The 19,354-nt window shown below is 50.6% G+C and overlaps 1 protein-coding gene across 1 annotated transcript in view; it reads right to left on the reverse strand.

The window, feature by feature from the left end:
* Positions 1 to 18,306, reverse strand: part of VPS26B (VPS26 retromer complex component B) — a 166,242-nt gene extending 147,936 nt beyond the window's left edge. The window contains exon 1 of the mRNA XM_069614113.1: positions 17,955 to 18,306. Within this exon, the coding sequence (XP_069470214.1) occupies positions 17,955 to 18,177 (223 nt within the window). The 5' untranslated portion in view covers positions 18,178 to 18,306. The remainder of the gene's footprint in view (positions 1 to 17,954) is intronic.
* Between the last annotated feature and the right edge of the window lie 1,048 nt (positions 18,307 to 19,354).

The raw sequence follows: 19,354 nt of genomic DNA on the forward strand, positions 1-19,354 counted from the left end.
TGGAAGATTCTGAATAATGAAGGTGCCCCCCAATCAACATTAATGTTACGATCCGCGCAGTACCGCCCACCTCCCAGCGCAGCACAACACCACCCACCTCCCAGCGCAGCGCAACACCGCCCATCTCTCAGCGACATCTTACCTACGGCGGTGGCCTTGGCCGAGCGCCCCCCTTCAGAGGCCATGGTGCCGGGCTCCCCGGAAGAGGAAGGCGGCGCGTGACAGCTTGGAGACTGTGGCCGCGATGGCGCTGGGGTGGATTGAGCCTCACCACCCCGGCGTCCTGGTCACCTAGGCAACGCCCACGTGTTGCCGTAGGAGCGGCCCGCTCGTCCAATCATGTTGCTGCTCCCCGGTTGCGAGGGTCACGTGATACGCTGCGTCGCTCACGTAACCCGAACACCGGTTTAAAAACGCGGAAGCTGAGTCTCCGCGCTTCTCAGCTGTTTCCGGCGATTCGAGTGGCGTTGTGTTGGATCTTGGAACTCTGGTTTTTGAACTCTGGCTTCTGATTATTTCTGGACTGTCTTTGCCTGCTCCTTGGATTTGGTTGCTTGAACTATTGCTTACACGGATTTTGGAACTCTCTGGCGTGAATCATTGGACCTGCTTACGGATTTCGGACTTGGCTTTTGGAACTTTCAAGGATTGTATCTCTTGGATTTTGGACCCGGTTTTTCTTGGGACACTACTTGGAACTGCTTTGGAAACTCCCTGACTCAAGGGTGTTTTGGTTGGACTTCGGCTCAGCACCACGTACAGCCCCTAAATGTGGGGGTCCTGAACACCTACTTTCCCGGCTGTCTTCCCGTCCTGGTTACCCTTCCTGATTGGTAGGTCCCACTCCATTATCTTGATTATTGATTATTCCCATATTCTTTACCGTGTACTTACACTCACCTGCTTTTTCCTTTGCAGTACCTGGTGCCCGTATTCACGGCCCTTTTCTCCTTCGCTGGAGCTTGGGGACGGAGGTACCCATAGACATCGCAGAGGTTTGTTGTAACAGACTGAGAAGCCATCTCTGCTTTGGCTATGGATGCCGCCGCCGGGGACCAGGTAGCTGCTCTGGTACAAGCTATTACGGTTCTCAGAGCCGACATGTCTGCTGCCACGGCAGCTATTCATCAGCGGCTAGACACCATACAAAGCGAACGTCATGCACTCCCCCCTGATCCGGAATTCGGGGACAATATTCCCCAGATGATCCCACCAGCTCCTGCTCCGAATTCTACCCCGGTCTATGTTCCCACACCGTTTCCTTTGCCCCCCCCCCGAAAAGTTTCATGGAGACCCCAGTAAATTCCGTACATTTATTAATCAATGTAAACTCCATTTCTTGTGCCGCCCCTTAGCCTTTCCCGATTCCACAACGAAGGCAGCATTCACGCTCTCACACCTGGGAGGCATAGCAGCCGCCTGGGCCAACCCACTGTTAGAAACAAACAGTCCCGTATTATATGATTTCGATTTGTTAATCACGGAAATGACAAGAGTGTTTGATACTAGGCACAAAGCACAAACCCGGGACCTAGAATTATTAGAATTGGTTCAGGGTAAGAGTTCATTAGTGGATTACATTACTCGCTTTAATCAATTATCAGTAGAGACAGCATGGCCGGAAAATAAAAAGGCTGTGGTGTTTTATCGCGGCCTAAATGAGGCAATGAAGGATGCACTAGCAGTAGTTCCTTCCCTGCCAGCTCAATATCCCGAACTCGTGGATCTGACACTTCAGGTCGATGCTCGAAGGGCTGAGAGAAGAGTTGAGGCTAAAAGACCCGTTCCCTTTTCAAATCCCAATACCAGTGATTCTCCTCCTGAACCTATGCAAATAGGTGGGGTACGTAGTCCCATTACGGCTACCGAAAGGGAACGCCGTCGGACCTCCAACGCATGTTTTTACTGCGGGTTGAATGGACATTATGTCCGGGAATGTCCTCGACGTCCTAAACCTAAGGCGGAGGATTTTCGGAAAGCCCGTCCCTAAATGAGGGGGTTCGGACGGGTCCTCCCTTTTCTTCCTCCTCGCCTGCAACATTTGCGGGACCCATGCATATTCAGGTCCTTCTCTTTTTCCCTGGCAGCACTCCCCATCAGGTGTGCTTGGCAATCGATTCAGGAGCCACGGGGAACTACATTGACATCGCCCTCGCTGCCTCGCTTAACTTACCCATCCTGAACAAACGACGACCGGAACCTGTGCAAGCCGTTGATGGTTCATCACTCATTTCGGGCCCCATTAAGCAACAGACAGCTCTTTTAACCCTGGTCATCCACGAAAAACACAAAGAAACCTTGTCATTTGATCTTATCACGACACCACAGTACGGTCTCATCTTGGGTCTTCCGTGGTTGCGAACCCACAACCCTATCATTGATTGGACCCAGAGTAAAGTGTTCTTCGAATCCCCCTACTGTCAAAATCATTGTTTGGTATACCCAGAATCGGTGACCTCTCCTTCCCAAGTGCTGGGTGCTTTGGCTCACTTGCAGCTCACGGATGTGCAGGATATGGAGTCAGATCCTCCTAACCATGTCATAGGAGTCACCGCTTCTGGCATACCTGCAGAATACAGGGATTACCTGGACGTTTTTGATAAAGGAAAGGCTGAAGAACTCCCACCCCACAGACCTTATGATTGCCCCATCGACCTCATCTCGGAGGCCGCAATTCCTTGTGGTCGGATCTATTCCTTGTCACCCACGGAAGATCAGGCTCTCAAGGACTACTTACACACCGCTTTAAGAATAGGCCACATTCGGCCATCACAGTCCCCTGCTGCCAGTCCTATCTTTTTCGTTCCTAAGAGGGAAGGGGACCTACGTCCTTGTGTAGACAACCGCCATCTCAACCAAATTACCATTAAGAATCGTTACCAGATTCCTTTAATAAACCCCCTTTTAGACAATCTTACTCACGCGGTACTGTTTACCAAGCTCGATCTCAGGGGGGCCTACAATCTTATCCGAATTAGAAAAGGGGACGAGTGGAAAACCGCTTTTTGCACCCGACATGGACTCTATGAATATACCGTTATGCCTTTCGGACTCTGCAATGCCCCGGCGACATTTCAGAGATTCATAAATGACATCTTCCATGATATCCTAGATATATTCGTCATAGTCTATCTAGACGACATTCTGATATACTCCTCTTCTTTTTCTTTACACGTAACTCACGTTAGAGAAGTACTCCATAGACTCAGGACCAACGCCTTATTCGCCAAACCTGAAAAATGCCTCTTTCATGTCTCCGAAGTGGATTTCTTGGGGTTTCACATCGCTCCTAAAGGCCTTTCCATGAATGCCACCAAGGTTGATGTTGTCTTGAAATGGCCTGTACCCACGACACTCAAGGCTTTGCAATCATTTCTCGGGTTCGCAAATTTTTATTAGGAGATTTATTGCGGGGTTTTCCTCCATAGCTGCACCACTTACCCGCCTGACCAGCCCTCGAGAACCATACACTTGGGCGAAAGCACAGGATCTGGCCTTCGAGACATTAAAGGCAGCCTTCACTTCCGCTCCCATTCTGCAACACCCAAACCCGGAGCTGCGTTTTATAGTGGAGGCAGACGCCTCGTCATTCGCATTAGGTGCGGTGTTGTCGCAAAATTGTCCCATCTCGGGGTTATTACACCCCGTTGCCTATCACTCCCGCAAGTTCACCGCTACCGAACTACATTACACTGTAACCGAAAAAGAGTTGCTCGCTGTCAAAGACGCATTTCAGGTTTGGAGACACCATCTGTTGGGAGCAAAAAACCAAATTGTTGTTTATTCTGACCATCGCAACCTGCAAGATCTGGCGAACCTGAAATGCGTAAACAGTCGACAAGTCCGTTGGCACCTGTTTTTCTCCGCCTATGACTTTGTCATACGACACCGTCCTGGCATTGGTCATGGTAAAGCAGATGCTCTCTCACGCCTACAAGGTGGAGAGTCTCTTCCTGTGTTCCCTGAACACATCTTAGAAAAAAATCATGTCATCTGTCTATGTACCCCTTCAATCGACCTAGTCAGTGCCATTCGCACTTGGGCTTCTACGCACTCCGATGAAATGAGTGACTGGGATTTAGAGTATCGTGAAGGGTTACCCTTCATGCAAGGCCTCTTGTTTCTTCCCACCACGGACACACGCATTCAGGCTCTTGAATGGTCTCATGACGCCCCAGTCAACGGACATCCGGGACAACAAAAGACCCTCACACTATTAAGGAGATGGTGTTGGTGGCCGTCCATGCGTCGAGATGTAACCAACTATGTTCTAAACTGTCCTATTTGTGCCCAATGTAAAAATACTAGAGGACGCCCGTTGGGTCTGCTTCAACCATTGCCCATTCCTCCCCGTCCCTGGCACACTGTAACCATGGATTTTATAACTGATCTGCCGAGGATCCAGGGTCATGATACCATCTGGGTTGTGGTGGATGCATTCACCAAAATGGCACGTTTCGTTCCATGCACCGGCATCCCATCAGCACCAACACTAGCCAGATTGTTTTTCCAATCGATATTCTGTCTCTTCGGATTACCTTCAGTAATCATTTCCGATAGGGGCTCCCAATTCACCTCTAGGTTTTGGCGGTCCCTCACTCGCCTCTTGGGAATTGATGCTCGTTTCTCGTCTTCATATCACCCCGAGACTGATGGCCAGACCGAACGCTGCAACCAGACACTAGAACAGTATCTCCGCTGCCTTTCTCTCCAACATCAATATACCTGGTTCCAAGTTTTGCACCTTGCAGAATTCGCATATAACAACGCACCTCATTCTGCCACTGGTTTCTCTCCGTTTTATTCCATGTATGGGCAACATCCCCGAGTCTTTCCCATTCCTGACTTCTCCAATACATTAACTCCTGCGGCTGCTGACTGCATTAGGGATCTGAAAAGCGTACATGCTCAGACCCTGGTGCATTTAAAGGACGCCCAGACTGCCATGTGCCGTGCGGCCAATAGACATCGTGCCCCGAGCCCTTGTTACTCGGTTGGGGATAAGGTGTGGTTGTCCACCCGTCACCTACGGATACCTGGTTGCCGTAAGCTCCTTCCCCGTTTTGTTGGCCCGTACCGTATTTCGAGGGTCATTAACCAAGTGGCCTTTCGTCTAACCATTCCTTCCTCTTGGCGCATTCACCCGGTGTTTCATACTTCCCTGTTGAAACCTTGCCGGCCCCTCACGAGACCACTACTACCGCCGGCTCCTCTTGTGCAAGGGTCCTCCGATGAATATGAGGTGAAGGACATATTGGGTTCGCGCCTTCGTAATGGGGTCTTGTACTACCTGATTGATTGGGCTGGCTTCGGCCCGGAAGAGAGGTCTTGGGAGCCTGCGTCTCATGTTCATGCCCCCCTGCTTGTATCACGATTCCATCGAGAGCATCCGTCCTGCCCACGTGGACGTGGGCCTTTGGGTGGGGTTTCTGTTACGATCCGCGCAGTACCGCTCACCTCCCAGCGCAGCACAACACCACCCACCTCCCAGCGCAGCGCAACACCGCCCATCTCTCAGCGACATCTTACCTACGGCGGTGGCCTTGGCCGAGCGCCCCCCCTTCAGAGGCCATGGTGCCGGGCTCCCCGGAAGAGGAAGGCGGCGCGTGACAGCTTGGAGACTGTGGCCGCGATGGCGCTGGGGTGGATTGAGCCTCACCACCCCGGCGTCCTGGTCACCTAGGCAACGCCCACATGTTGCTGTAGGAGCGGCCCGCTCGTCCAATCATGTTGCTGCTCCCCGGTTGCGAGGGTCACGTGATACGCTGCGTCGCTCACGTAACCCGAACACCGGTTTAAAAGAATGCGGAAGCTGAGTCTCCGCGCTTCTCAGCTGTTTCCGGCGATTCGAGTGGCGTTGTGTTGGATCTTGGAACTCTGGTTTTTGAACTATGGCTTCTGATTATTTCTGGACTGTCTTTGCCTGCTCCTTGGATTTGGTTGCTTGAACTATTGCTTACACGGATTTTGGAACTCTCTGGCGTGAATCATTGGACCTGCTTACGGATTTCGGACTTGGCTTTTGGAACTTTCAAGGATTGTATCTCTTGGATTTTGGACCCGGTTTTTCTTGGGACACTACTTGGAACTGCTTTGGAAACTCCCTGACTCAAGGGTGTTTTGGTTGGACTTCGGCTCAGCACCACGTACAGCCCCTAAATGTGGGGGTCCTGAACATCTACTTTCCCGGCTGTCTTCCCGTCCTGGTTACCCTTCCTGATTGGTAGGTCCCACTCCATTATCTTGATTATTGATTATTCCCATATTCTTTACCGTGTACTTACACTCACCTGCTTTTTCCTTTGCAGTACCTGGTGCCCGTATTCACGGCCCTTTTCTCCTTCGCTGGAGCTTGGGGACGGAGGTACCCATAGACATCGCAGAGGTTCGTTGTAACAATTAATAACCAACATGGTACCTGAAACAGTGTGGATATCTCATTATTCCGAGCTCTACCGTAAAAAAGGCAGGTGGACGCATCACTCAACATTGACACTGGAAAGATGGAAGCTCAACTTCACCATAGAAGAGGTACTGCTGATAATCAACGTCTTCAGTACCTTCCGGGTACCTGGGCCTGACGAACTTCACTCTAAAACAAAACCCTGAACTATGGGCTGAGGTATGCAAAGAACTCTTTAACAGAATCTGTAGTCGGTGTGTCACTCCAAAATCATGGAAGAAAGCCATGATAGTTCCCATTTTCAAGAAAGGAAATCGCTTGGAACCCAAAAACTATCGGCCCATAGCGCTCTTGGATGTGCTGGGGAAAGTTTATGACTCAATGCTACAAAAGAAATTGGCAACCTGGATTTCGGATAGCGGCCACATGGATGCACGACAGACTGGTTTTGCAAGGGAGTCGGTTGTGGCTTAAACCTCCTGCTTTTAAACCTGTTAAAAATGGAATCTATAAGATCAGGGAGAAAGGTCTACTTAGCTCTGATCGACTTTTCCCAGGCCTTTGATTCCATTGATCGAGAGCTCCTTTGGACCAAAATGTCAAATTGGTGATGCCCTGACAGCTTACTAGCCGCAATTAAAGAACTTCATACCGCCACTTCCATCAAGGTGCGATTAGATCAGCACGGAACCCTAACAGAGGAAATTAATACCTTCTGCGGAGTGAAGCAGGGATGCCCACTGGCGGCCATAATAGTTAATCTGTTTCTGTCTGACATAGGCAGCGCAATTGACTAGCCTCGATCATTTTTGCCAAAAATTAACGGGTCCGCCCTAAACTGGATGCTATACGCGGATTACCTGATCCTGTTAGATTTAACACTGATCGGTCTCCAGTGAAAAATGAACGCAGTAAAATGCTATGTGGAGAGTAATGGTTTGGTCATCAACAACGCAAAGAGTGAAATACTAACGCTACAGAACTTACATAGAGCTGGACACGGACATAATAAAACATTCAAGTGGCACCTAGGAAAAGCTAAGTACTGTAGAAACCACTAGATACCTTGGGATGCAGATTGACAACTATAAACGATAAACATTGGATGGAGACCGCTAAAACAAAATGTCATCAATTTGCCAACCAGGCTTTGATTTTGAACTGAAAATGCAGGATGTTCTCATTAAGAGCAGTAATAACTTTTTACCAACAGAAAGTGGTCCCAGCCTTGATCTATGGGGCGGAAAACGCTTTTGGATGCCCGGAAAAACTTTGGTCAACCCTGGAACACATGTTTTGGGTGAAAACTCCATCTACCCAATAACACTTCAACAGCTTGTATACAATATGAGCTAGGGTTCATCTCTATCAAAGCCCGTATCTGCTGGAACACCCTTGCGTTATACAGGAAAACCACTGTGACAACTGTTACTCCGCAATTTAAAATTCTGAGCAATTCAAGCAGCAGAAACCCAGTGTGTCTATTATCCTTATGGAGCGCAAGATGCGAGGAGCTGCTGACAATGTATGAAACAGATCTCATATTGCTCAGAGATAACCCAGACTCGGTCAAAAAAAAGATCTGGAGACTCGATTGGATCTTGACTGGCGAAGAAAGAACCGCCACTAAACTAATGAAAGACGTACCGTGGGAAGCTTGAGTGTACAATAAACCTCCAAATTATGTAGCCCTGTTTCCTGACAATAAGAAGATCAAAATATATGCGCTTTCGTCTAAACCTGCTAAAGACCAAAGAGAGAACTAAGAACTGGGCTGATATGGATAAGGGCATGGCTATCCCCAAACTCGGGTCCAGGTCCAAGTTCCCCGAATGGGGAAATACCGGGCCATTCCGACCTTGGAGGGCCTGGTATTTCCCCATTCAGGGAACCCGGACCATCCCCATTCCCATTGAGCCCCCATAGGGCTCAATGGGAATGGGGAACATGGTAACAGGCCCGTTAATGACGGGCCCGTTGTAAGCATGCACGGCCGCTCGCGGGACCCGCTCAGGACGTCTGGTAAAACCAGGCGTCCTGAGTAGGTCCCGCGAGCGGACCTCGTAATAGGGCGCTAAGGTGTTAACGGCTTCGGCACCTTTACAAGCGCGGTTAACCCCTTACCGTCCTCCTCGTAATGAGGCCGAATATCTTTAAGACACTTGTGTTAAACTCAGAGTTGATCTAGAAGGGCCTAGAAGAGCCCGGGAAACCTTAACCAGTCGTTCTGAGGAATCTTATTATTAGATGTGTTATTTTCCTTTTACCAAAAAGGAGAAATCAGAACAGGTTACCACTTAACTCAGGGTTACCGTTTAATGCAGGATAAGGACGTTCCCACCTGCACTCAAGAGTTTTCCATAATTGTATCTGCTTTAATAGGCAACGGATCATACCCCCAGTTTCAAAAACATTTCAGTTTCTGCCCAGTAACAGGATAATATGTGTGTGCAGATGTAAAATCCAAGTGATCCAGCAGAAACTCCACTTCATCAATATCTGAAGATAGGACTAGGTCAAATACTCAATCATGATTCAGTGGCAAAGCAGTGTTGTCTTTGAAAATAGTCTCCAAACCGAACAGCAGATTAATTTGGACAGCATATTATATTAACCTCACCTCCACTGTCTGAATATTACCAGCCTGACTGTTCACTTGGTGCAACTGCTACTTTTAGGTAAGCCATTCTCTTTGAAGAAGGGACAAGTCAGTCATGGTTAGGGCAGACTCCCTGTAATGAGTTGCTGTCCAAGTTGTCTTTATTTGTCCCGTTTGCTTTCAGGTTTTTCTTTTGAAGGGCACTTCATTGTTCTTCTTTGAGACGTCTGTCTTTCAAGATTGACTGCATCTTGGTGGGTAATGTCCTCAAGAATGTTCTCTATCCATTATTAACCTTTTTGAATGTTATTAGAATTTAATTGTGAATTCAAAGATATTCAACTTCTCTGATTGCGTGCAGGAGTGAGAGAGTATGTGAAATGCTCACGAAAAGACGTTCGACACCCCTTTCTGAATTAATTGGGGAGCTAATTTATTTCCCAGTAATATCTTCCCTGTGAGTGCTACCTTGATTTATTATGGAAGACCCGTGATCAATTAGGCTGAAATTCCACCTCACCAGCTCTCAGTCCAAATGATTTGATGTTGAGTATTCTCTTGAGTTGCACATTATTACTGAGGCTCTCATATTATAGCATCACCAATGATTAGGGCAGTAATTCAATGCCGCATTTGGAGTGAATTCGGAAGTGTCAAGAATAGAATTTGTTTTCTCCGTCCATTTTTACTACTAATTCTCAGAGAATAAAATGAGACACCACTTGTGTTGAGTATCAAAGAACATCTCAGGAGAAGAATTAAACATACCAGACTCCATCGAGTTGGATATAAAAGAGGTTATTTATACGAGCCGCAAGAGACTGTAGTGATTTGCCATCTGATGTGTTGTACAAAGGTTGAATAGGAGGGGTACGGCATTGTTAAGGAAACAGGCCAAGATAGTACCTCTGAATGTATTGTTCAATTAATCAACGATCATGGCAAAGGTTGTGTGATTTGGAATTCCTGGAGTCATCCATTGTGGTTCATATTTTGTCAGAACCTCAAAGCAAGGAGTTTCTCGTAGAGTGTTCTTGCATCGCAACTGTGACTTGGACCCTAGTTCTCCCTCTCCTAACATGGAAGGCTTTGAGGTAGGCAATAAACTATCTTTCCGGGTAGGACTGCAAAAGAAATTACTGAACCCCATACAATCCTCTGCTGTAACAATTAAAGAGAACCACCCACTTTCCCAGCCTCTGCTCCACAAAAACAACGTGGAATGGAGTTAAATTGATCCAAATAGAATCACTAACAATGGGGAAACGAGTTTCTCCCACCAGAAACCGCAGCTCCTGGTCAGTTGTCAAATTTGTCAGGAAGCATTGTCTGACTGTGATATAGTCATAGTTTGTAGTTATAGACTCTATTAAAACATGGCATTGCTCACAAAGCCTTGTCAGCATTTGACCCTCAGCCCTTTTCCAACATGGGAAAGAAAGGGGCAACAAAACTTCGGAAAGGAGCGATACAACTACAACACTATATAAAGTTTCCCCCTGATAAAGCATTTTTGTGGCCGAGCTTCAAGGGGGCTAGGTAACTTTACAACGGAAAAGATTAAACAGTAAAGAATTTTGAATCCCATTTTTTTGCAGGGGGTATAGAGGCAACCTCATCAAATAGTTTAAAAAAAACAAAGGCACAGGGGCAACATTTAAGTCAAGGAAAAGTGCTATGCAAAATAGTGCCCCAATACCAGGGACAAATCACATTAAAAGAAGTGGTCGGAGAAGATTTCGCAGAGTAAGAGACAGCAGTGTGCCAGAGTGAACTGTGCAGAACTCCATCAGTGTTCAGTGGCCAGAAAGGTGGATTCAGCTAAGCAATCTCCCTCTCTCTTGGTGGATTGGTGAATGTCACGCACTCTCTGCATCTGTATGTGATATTGAGGCAAAAGATACAGAATGTGGAAGGAAATGGGGCAAAGAACCTAAAATGGAGCGACAGCAGAAGGGGCATAAGACAGTCTGTGGACAGAGTTAAGAACTGTCTACCTGCGGGGGATGTAAGAGTACATGCATAACGGTATCAGTGTAGGTTTTACCACTTCTGAAAACCCCCTTCCCCATCCACCTTGATCCCCAGATGCTCCAGCCCTCCTTCACCCACTACTCCCCCCTCAAGTACCCGATGAACTCCACCTTGACCCCAGATGCTCCAGCCCCCCCACCTTGACTCCCAGATGCTCCAGCCCACCACCCTCCTATCTGACAGATGAACAGAGCCCGTCACGGAACTGAAACCACCCTAACCTCAATCTGGGATGACCTTAAAATGACAGCAGACTCCGCGGGATGCACCGCATTAATCCTTCTTGACCTATCCGCCGCCTTCGACACAATCAACCACTCAATCCTCCTGGACCCCCTCCACTCCCTAGGAATTTGTGGAACCACTCTTAAATGGATAGCTTTGTTTCTCAAAGATAGGTACCAAATAACGATACTATCCACCTATTCCTCCCAAGCCCGACCTGTCGACACGGGAGTCCCACAAGGAGCATGCCTATCTGCCCTCCTGTTCAATCTCTACCCTCCTGTTCAATCTCTACTTGATCACCCTGCCACCAATAATTTGTTCACACAACATCATGTGTTACAACTACGCCGACGACACTCAACTAATTCTAAAACTCCCGAACTCAAATCCCAACTCCCGACCTGACCTGGCCTCCTGCCTCCTTGACATAGAGCTCTGGATGACCCAAAGCCACCTCTTGTTAAACCCCTCCAAAACGGAAATCATGGTATGTGGCAACTCCGAACTTCTTCCACACCCGCTACCCTGGCCATCCGCCATGGGCAACTCACCGACCCCTCCAACTCGTGCCAAGTCAACAACGTCTCAAAGTCCTGCCACTACCACCTTAAAACCCTTAGGCGCATCTTTCAATAGCTCTCCTTCCCCAACATACTCTCCGCAGTCCAATCAATCGTTATATCAAGACTGGACTACGCAAACCCCATACCTCGGAGTCTACGCGTACCAACTGAATAAACTCCAAAGGGCACAAAACGCTGCAGCCAAACTGCTACTTGCGCTCGGCCCAAGAGATCACATCTCCCCAGCCCTTAAAACGCTGCACTGGCTTCCAGTGGCCCGACAGGTGACTTTCAAAACCTTATGCATCTCCATCGAGCATTGCATAAAACCGGACCTCAATATCTTCAAGACAAGCTAAAACCCTATCACCCTCCACGCACCCTAAGATCAAGCTCAGCTGGCCTCCTAGTCATACCCAAGACAAACTCAGTCAGGTTAGACGGATCATCATTCTCAGCCTTGGCCCCCATGCTGTGGAACTCACTCCTTCCCCACATCCGCCTAACTGAGGATTTAATGTCTTTCTGCAAACTACTGAAAACCTGGCTCTTCCCCTAAAACCAACCCGTATGCAAACTAACCCAAACAGACTAACAGCATCTCAATGACAACTACCTGATGCGAGAAATCGACAGCTTATAACCCCTAATATAAACTAAAAAGACAAACAGAATTAAACGAGAAAAATAGATCAAAGCAGTGAAGTGGATAATGAGAATAAATCATACGGAAACAGCAACGAGCTTTAAACTAATAAAATGGATATAATGCATGATGAATGAACAAAGTGAATGGCGTGGACTAAATAGTTATGGATGAAGCGTGTGGAACGGATGAATGCACTTAGTGGAAGAACGCGTTGAACAGATGAGTTGTGTAGATCAGATGAGTGTGTAGAATGGATGAATATGTCGAGCGGTTGGGTGTGTAGAGCGGACGAGCATGGAGAGCGGATGAGTGCGTCAATACAGAGAAGGGTGTAGAACGCAGGAGTGCGTAGAACAGATAAACGTGCAGAACGGGTGAGCGTAAACCGGATGAGTGTGTACAGCGGATGAGTATGTACAGCAGATGTGTAGATAGTGGATGAGTACGGAAGTGCAGAGAGTGTGTAGATCGCTGGAGCAGATGAATGTATTAGAGGGGATCAGTGCATAAAGCGGAGAGTATAGAGCGGATGAATATATAGAACGGAAAACTGCGTATGAGTGAACGACTTTATAGGGCTGATGAGTGCATATAGCACATAGCAGTTGAATGCGTGGAAAGAACGAGTGCGAGGAGCGGATGGGTGCGGAGAGCGGATGATTACATTGAACAGACTAGTGGGTAGAGCCGACAAGTGTATATGAGTGCATATGAGCGAATGAGTACACATGAAAAGAGTGGTACGTAGAGCGGATGAGTACGTAGTGCGGATGAATGTGTAGAGCGTGCGAGGGCATAGAGCGGACGAGTGCCTAGAGCGGACGAGTTGCGTAGAACGAATGAGTACAGAATGCATGCAATGTGGATGAGTACGTAGAACAGATGAGTGCGTAGAGCTGCTGAATGCATAGTGCAGACGGAACAGGTGAAGCATGTAGATGGAACAGGTATCGCATATGGATAGAACGAGTGATATATGTGAATAGAATTGATCACATATATGGATGGAACAGGTGACGTACGTGGATGGAACAGGTGCCATTTATATTATATATATAATATATATGGATGGAACGGGTGCCATATATATGGATGGAATGGGTGAAGTACGTGGTCGAAACATGTGAACCAGATGGATGGAAAGGATGAAGTATGAAGATGGTACAGGTGAAATATGTGGATGGAGTGCATAAAACATCTTAGAATACACGGATCAGAGTAAATAGAGCGGACTGGAGTGCGTGGGGCAGACTGGAGTGCGCGAGTGCGTCACGCGGACAGGAGTGCGCCAGTGCGTCACGCGGACAGGAGTGCGCCAGTGCGTCACGCGGACAGGAGTGCGCCAGTGCGTCATGCGGACAGGAGTGCGCCAGTGCGTCATGCGGACAGGAGTGCGCGGAGCAAACTGAAGTACATGGAGTGGACTGGAGCGCATAGAATTGTGTGGCGTATATAGTATGGTTTGGATTGCAGGAAACGTTGAAAAAGCATATAACCCATCATATCACACCACCACGCTTACCCTCTTCTTTACACCACCACTCAACTAGAACACAGAGATACTATGACACCATTCGGTATAACTGTTCTCATACCAACATCTGCCGCACATTCCCCATCATTTTAAGTAAACACTGCTGGTTACACACCCCCCCAGCCAGGCGTTCCCCTCAGGCCTAACGCAGCCACATTCGGTCTGGATAAATCCTGCCAGAACGAACACCTACTCCTGATCTCTCAACCACCACACCTACCGCTAAGAAGCAGCTATTACACGATTACCGCACCAGCTGCACACATATCCAGTGCTCACACGCACCTTTTGACTCTCCCTACTCTCTCGACTGATCCGAACTTCGGTTCCCAAGGGCGTTCAACCTACCAGCGCCTTCAGGTGCCTTCAGACCATACCAATGGTATATAAGGTGCTATATAAATGCAAAACAACATAACTCCACTTTGACCCCAGATGCTCCAGCCCTCCTTCCCCCACCACTCCCCCCATGTACCCGATGAACTCCACCTTGACCCCAAATGCTCCAGCCCTCCCACCTTGACCCCCAGATGCTCCAGCCCACCCTCCTCCTATCTGATAGATGAACTCCACCCCCCAGATGCTCCAGCCCACCCTCCTCCTGACAGATGAACTCCACCTTGACCCCAGATGCTCCAGCCCACCCTCCTCCTTTCTGGCAGATGAACTCCACCTTGACCCAAGATGCTCCAGCCCCCCTCCTCCTGACAGATGAACTCCACCCCCCAGATGCTCCAGCCCCCCCTCCGCCTGACAGATGAGCTCCACCTTGACCCCAGATGCTCCAGCCCCCCTCCTCCTGACAGATGAACTCCACCTTGACCCCAGATGCTCCAGCCCACCCTCCTCCTATCTGACAGATGAACTCCACCTTGACCCCAGATGCTCCAGCCCACCCTCCTCCTATCTGACAGATGAACTCCACCCCCCAGATGCTCCAGCCCCCCTCCTCCTCACAGATGAGCTCCACCTTGACCCCAGATGCTCCAGCCCCCCTCCTCCTGACAGATGAGCTCCACCTTGACCCCAGATGCTCCAGCCCCCCTCCTCCTGACAGATGAGCTCCACCTTGACCCCAGATGCTCCAGCCCCCCTCCTCCTGACAGATGAGCTCCACCTTGACCCCAGATGCTCCAGCCCCCCTCCTCCTGACAGATGAACTCCACCTTGACCCCAGATGCTCCAGCCCCCCTCCTCCTGACAGAATAGCTCCACCTTCACCCCCAGATGCTCCAGCCCCCCTCCTCCTGACAGATGAGCTCCACCTTGACCCCAGATGCTCCAGCTCCCCTCCTCCTGACAGATGAACTCCACCTTGACCCCAGATGCTCCAGCCCACCCTCCTCCTGACAGATGAACTCCACCTTGACCCCAGATGCTCCAGCCCACCCTCCTCCTATCTGACAGAGCTCCACCTTGACCCCAGATGCTCCAGCCCCCCTCCTCCTGACAGATGAGCTCCACCTTGACCCCAGATGCTCCAGCCCCCCTCCTCCTGACAGATGAGCTCCACCTTGACCCCAAATGCTCCAGCCCCCCTCCTCCTGGCAGATGAACTCCACCTTGACACCAGATGCTCCAGCCCACCCTCCTCCTATCTGACAGATGAACTCCACCTTGACCCCAGATGCTCCAGCCCCCCCTCCTCCTATCTGACAGATGAGCTCCACCTTGACCCCAGATGCTCCAGCCCCCCCTCCTCCTGACAGATGAGCTCCACCTTGACCCCAGATGCTCCAGCCCCCCTCCTCCTGACAGATGAGCTCCACCTTGACCCCAGATGCTCCAGCCCCCCTCCTCCTGACAGATGAACTCCACCTTGACCCAGATGCTCCAGCCCACCCTCCTCCTATCTGACAGATGAACTCCACCTTGATCCCAGATGCTCCAGCCCACCCTCCTCCTATCTGACAGATGAACTCCACCTTGACCCCAGATGCTCCAGCCCCCCTCCTCCTGACAGATGAGCTCCACCTTGACCCCAGATGCTCCAGCCCACCCTCCTGACAGATGAACTCCACCTTGACCCCAGATGCTCCAGCCCACCCTCCTCCTATCTGACAGATGAACTCCACCCCCCAGATGCTCCAGCCCACCCTCCTCCTATCTGACAGATGAACTACACCCCCCAGATGCTCCAGCCCCCCTCCTCCTGACAGATGAGCTCCACCTTGACCCCAGATGCTCCAGCCCCCCTCCTCCTGACAGATGAACTCCACCTTGACCCCAGATGCTCCAGCCCCCCTCCTCCTGACAGATGAGCTCCACCTTGACCCCAGATGCTCCAGCCCCCCTCCTCCTGACAGATGAGCTCCACCTTGACCCCAGATGCTCCAGCCCCCCTCCTCCTGACAGATGAACTCCACCTTGACCCCAGATGCTCCAGCCCCCCTCCTCCTGACAGATGAGCTCCACCTTGACCCCAGATGCTCCAGCCCCCCTCCTCCTGACAGATGAACTCCACCTTGACCCCAGATGCTCCAGCCCCCCTCCTCCTGACAGATGAGCTCCACCTTGACCCCAGATGCTCCAGCCCACCCTCCTCCTATCTGACAGATGAGCTCCACCTTGACCCCAGATGCTCCAGCCCCCCTCCTCCTGACAGATGAGCTCCACCTTGACCCCAGATGCTCCAGCCCCCCTCCTCCTGACAGATGAACTCCACCCCCCAGATGCTCCAGCCCCCCTCCTCCTGACAGATGAACTCCACCCCCCAGATGCTCCAGCCCCCCCTCCGCCTGACAGATGAGCTCCACCTTGACCCCAGATGCTCCAGCCCCCCTCCTCCTGACAGATGAACTCCACCTTGACCCCAGATGCTCCAGCCCACCCTCCTATCTGACGGATGAGCTCCACCTTGACCCCAGATGCTCCAGCCCCCCTCCTCCTATCTGACAGATGAGCTCCACCTTGACCCCAGATGCTCCAGCCCCCCTCCTCCTATCTGACAGATGAACTCCACCTTGACCCCAGATGCTCCAGCCCCCCTCCTCCTATCTGACAGATGAGCTCCACCTTGACCCCAGATGCTCCAGCCCCCCTCCTCCTATCTGACAGATGAACTCCACCTTGACCCCAGATGCTCCAGCCCCCCTCCTCCTGACAGATGAGCTCCACCTTGACCCCAGATGCTCCAGCCCCCCTCCTCCTATCTGACGGATGAGCTCCACCTTGACCCCAGATGCTCCAGCCCCCTCCTCCTGACAGATGAACTCCACCTTGACCCCAGATGCTCCAGCCCCCCTCCTCCTATCTGACAGATGAGCTCCACCTTGACCCCAGATGCTCCAGCCCCCCTCCTCCTATCTGACGGATGAGCTCCACCTTGACCCCAGATGCTCCAGCCCCCTCCTCCTGACAGATGAACTCCACCTTGACCCCAGATGCTCCAGCCCCCCTCCTCCTATCTGACAGATGAGCTCCACCTTGACCCCAGATGCTCCAGCCCCCTCCTCCTATCTGACAGATGAACTCCACCTTGACCCCAGATGCTCCAGATGCTCCAGCCCCCCTCCTCCTGACAGATGAGCTCCACCTTGACCCCAGATGCTCCAGCCCCCCTCCTCCTATCTGACAGATGAACTCCACCTTGACCCCAGATGCTCCAGCCCCCCTCCTCCTGACAGATGAGCTCCACCCCCACCCAAGATGTTCCAGCCCCCCTCCTCCTATCTGACAGATGAACTCCACCTTGACCCCAGATGCTCCAGCCCCCCTCCTCCTATCTGACAGATGAACTCCCCCTTGACCCCAGATGCTCCAGCCCCCCTCCTCCTATCTGACAGATGAACTCCCCCTTGACCCCAGATGCTCCAGCCCCCCTCCTCCTATCTGACAGATGAGCTCCACCTTGACCCCAGATGCTCCAGCCCCCCTCCTCCTGACAGATGAGCTCCACCCCCACCCCCGATGTTCCTGGCCCACTCTCCTGCCCCAGTCCTCACCTATCTGCCCGATGAACTCCACCTTGACGCCCTGGTGCTCCAGCCTGCGGCCCGGGCTGCGCAGGTTGACGCTCACCCGGCCGCTCACGGTCTCTCCGTCGTAGAAGAGCCAATACTTGTCCTTCCGGCCGTCCTCGCTCTTGTGCTCGGCGCGCCGCCGGCTCTCAGCGTCTGTGAGCGTCAGCTCGAGCTCCGCACCCGTCCCGAACCCGAAGAAGCTCATGACGGGAGCGGGGAAAGGCGGTGCGAGCCGCCGGGACCTTGTGTTCTCCTCCGGCCTCTGACAGCTCGGACTGCAGCCCCTGAACCTGGACTGCGCCCCTAGCAGTGCGCATGCGCCGCGCCCGAAGACGGCCCAGACAACCAGGCGCTGGCATGGAAAGAGAAGAGGGACCGCGCCCACGAGACACAAAAGAGGGACGAATGACAGACACCCATAGTTCAACTCTTCATTACAACACTGCGGCCAGGGACTGCAGGGATCATGGAAACCGAAGAAAGACTATTTAGCACTTGGGAACATACATGTGTGAATCATTAATCCATTGGGAATATATTGATATGAATAGAGAATAAGTTAACAAGAATAGACAAGAGTTTTGCAGACATTTACGATTCGGAAAAAAATGCGGTACTGACATTGACAACATTGGAAACATCTTAATTATCAGCTGTTTACAGGCAAGATGGTCATGGATGTGGCAATTCTTAGCAGGAAATACACCTTGGAAAACATATTTGAAAGGGATTGAACCCACGAGTGGGAGAAGGATAACAAAAAAGGCATGCCCTCTGCTTCCCTCTATGAGGGATCTGGCACAAGTTTTGTAATGTCTACTCGCTGTTTTCTCTGTTAAAAACTCAATAAAGCCTTTTCAACTGAAAAAAGGGCTGGAATAAGTGGGCAATAAAGGACTTGTATGTGTTCATATGGTTATCTTTCCTTTGTGTGGTTATGAGTCCATGCCTAAGTGGGCTTATTAATGAATACTTCAAGGGGGGAATGTAGGAGGCTTGGGTGGATTTACTGAAGACATAGCTCTCAACTCACACGCTTTTGGCGGGTGTCACCCGCCTTGTAAACAGCTGACTCACCCGCCAAGCCTCCTGCATGCCCATTCGTTTCAATGGGCCTCTCACCCGCCAAAAATAAAATCGGGTGCTTTCACCCGCCTTTGCGACAAAAATGGTTGAGAGCTATGTGAAGACGTCAATCCCAATGGACTAGGGCGCAGGCATAGCCTTTTCTGGTATTTCAGCTAAGGGATTCAGTCATCTCACTAATGGTTCCCAACCGTGAACCAGGTGTTAAAATGGATTTCTAAACGCTGGCCTGATGGACAGAGGTTTAGGAGGCCACCCTAGTTTAGTGAAACAGGGACCTTCTGGACAAGGCAGAC

This window comes from Ambystoma mexicanum, chromosome 9 (assembly GCF_040938575.1).
Source record: "Ambystoma mexicanum isolate Mex_15411 chromosome 9, UKY_AmexF1_1, whole genome shotgun sequence".
Lineage (NCBI taxonomy): Eukaryota > Metazoa > Chordata > Amphibia > Caudata > Ambystomatidae > Ambystoma > Ambystoma mexicanum.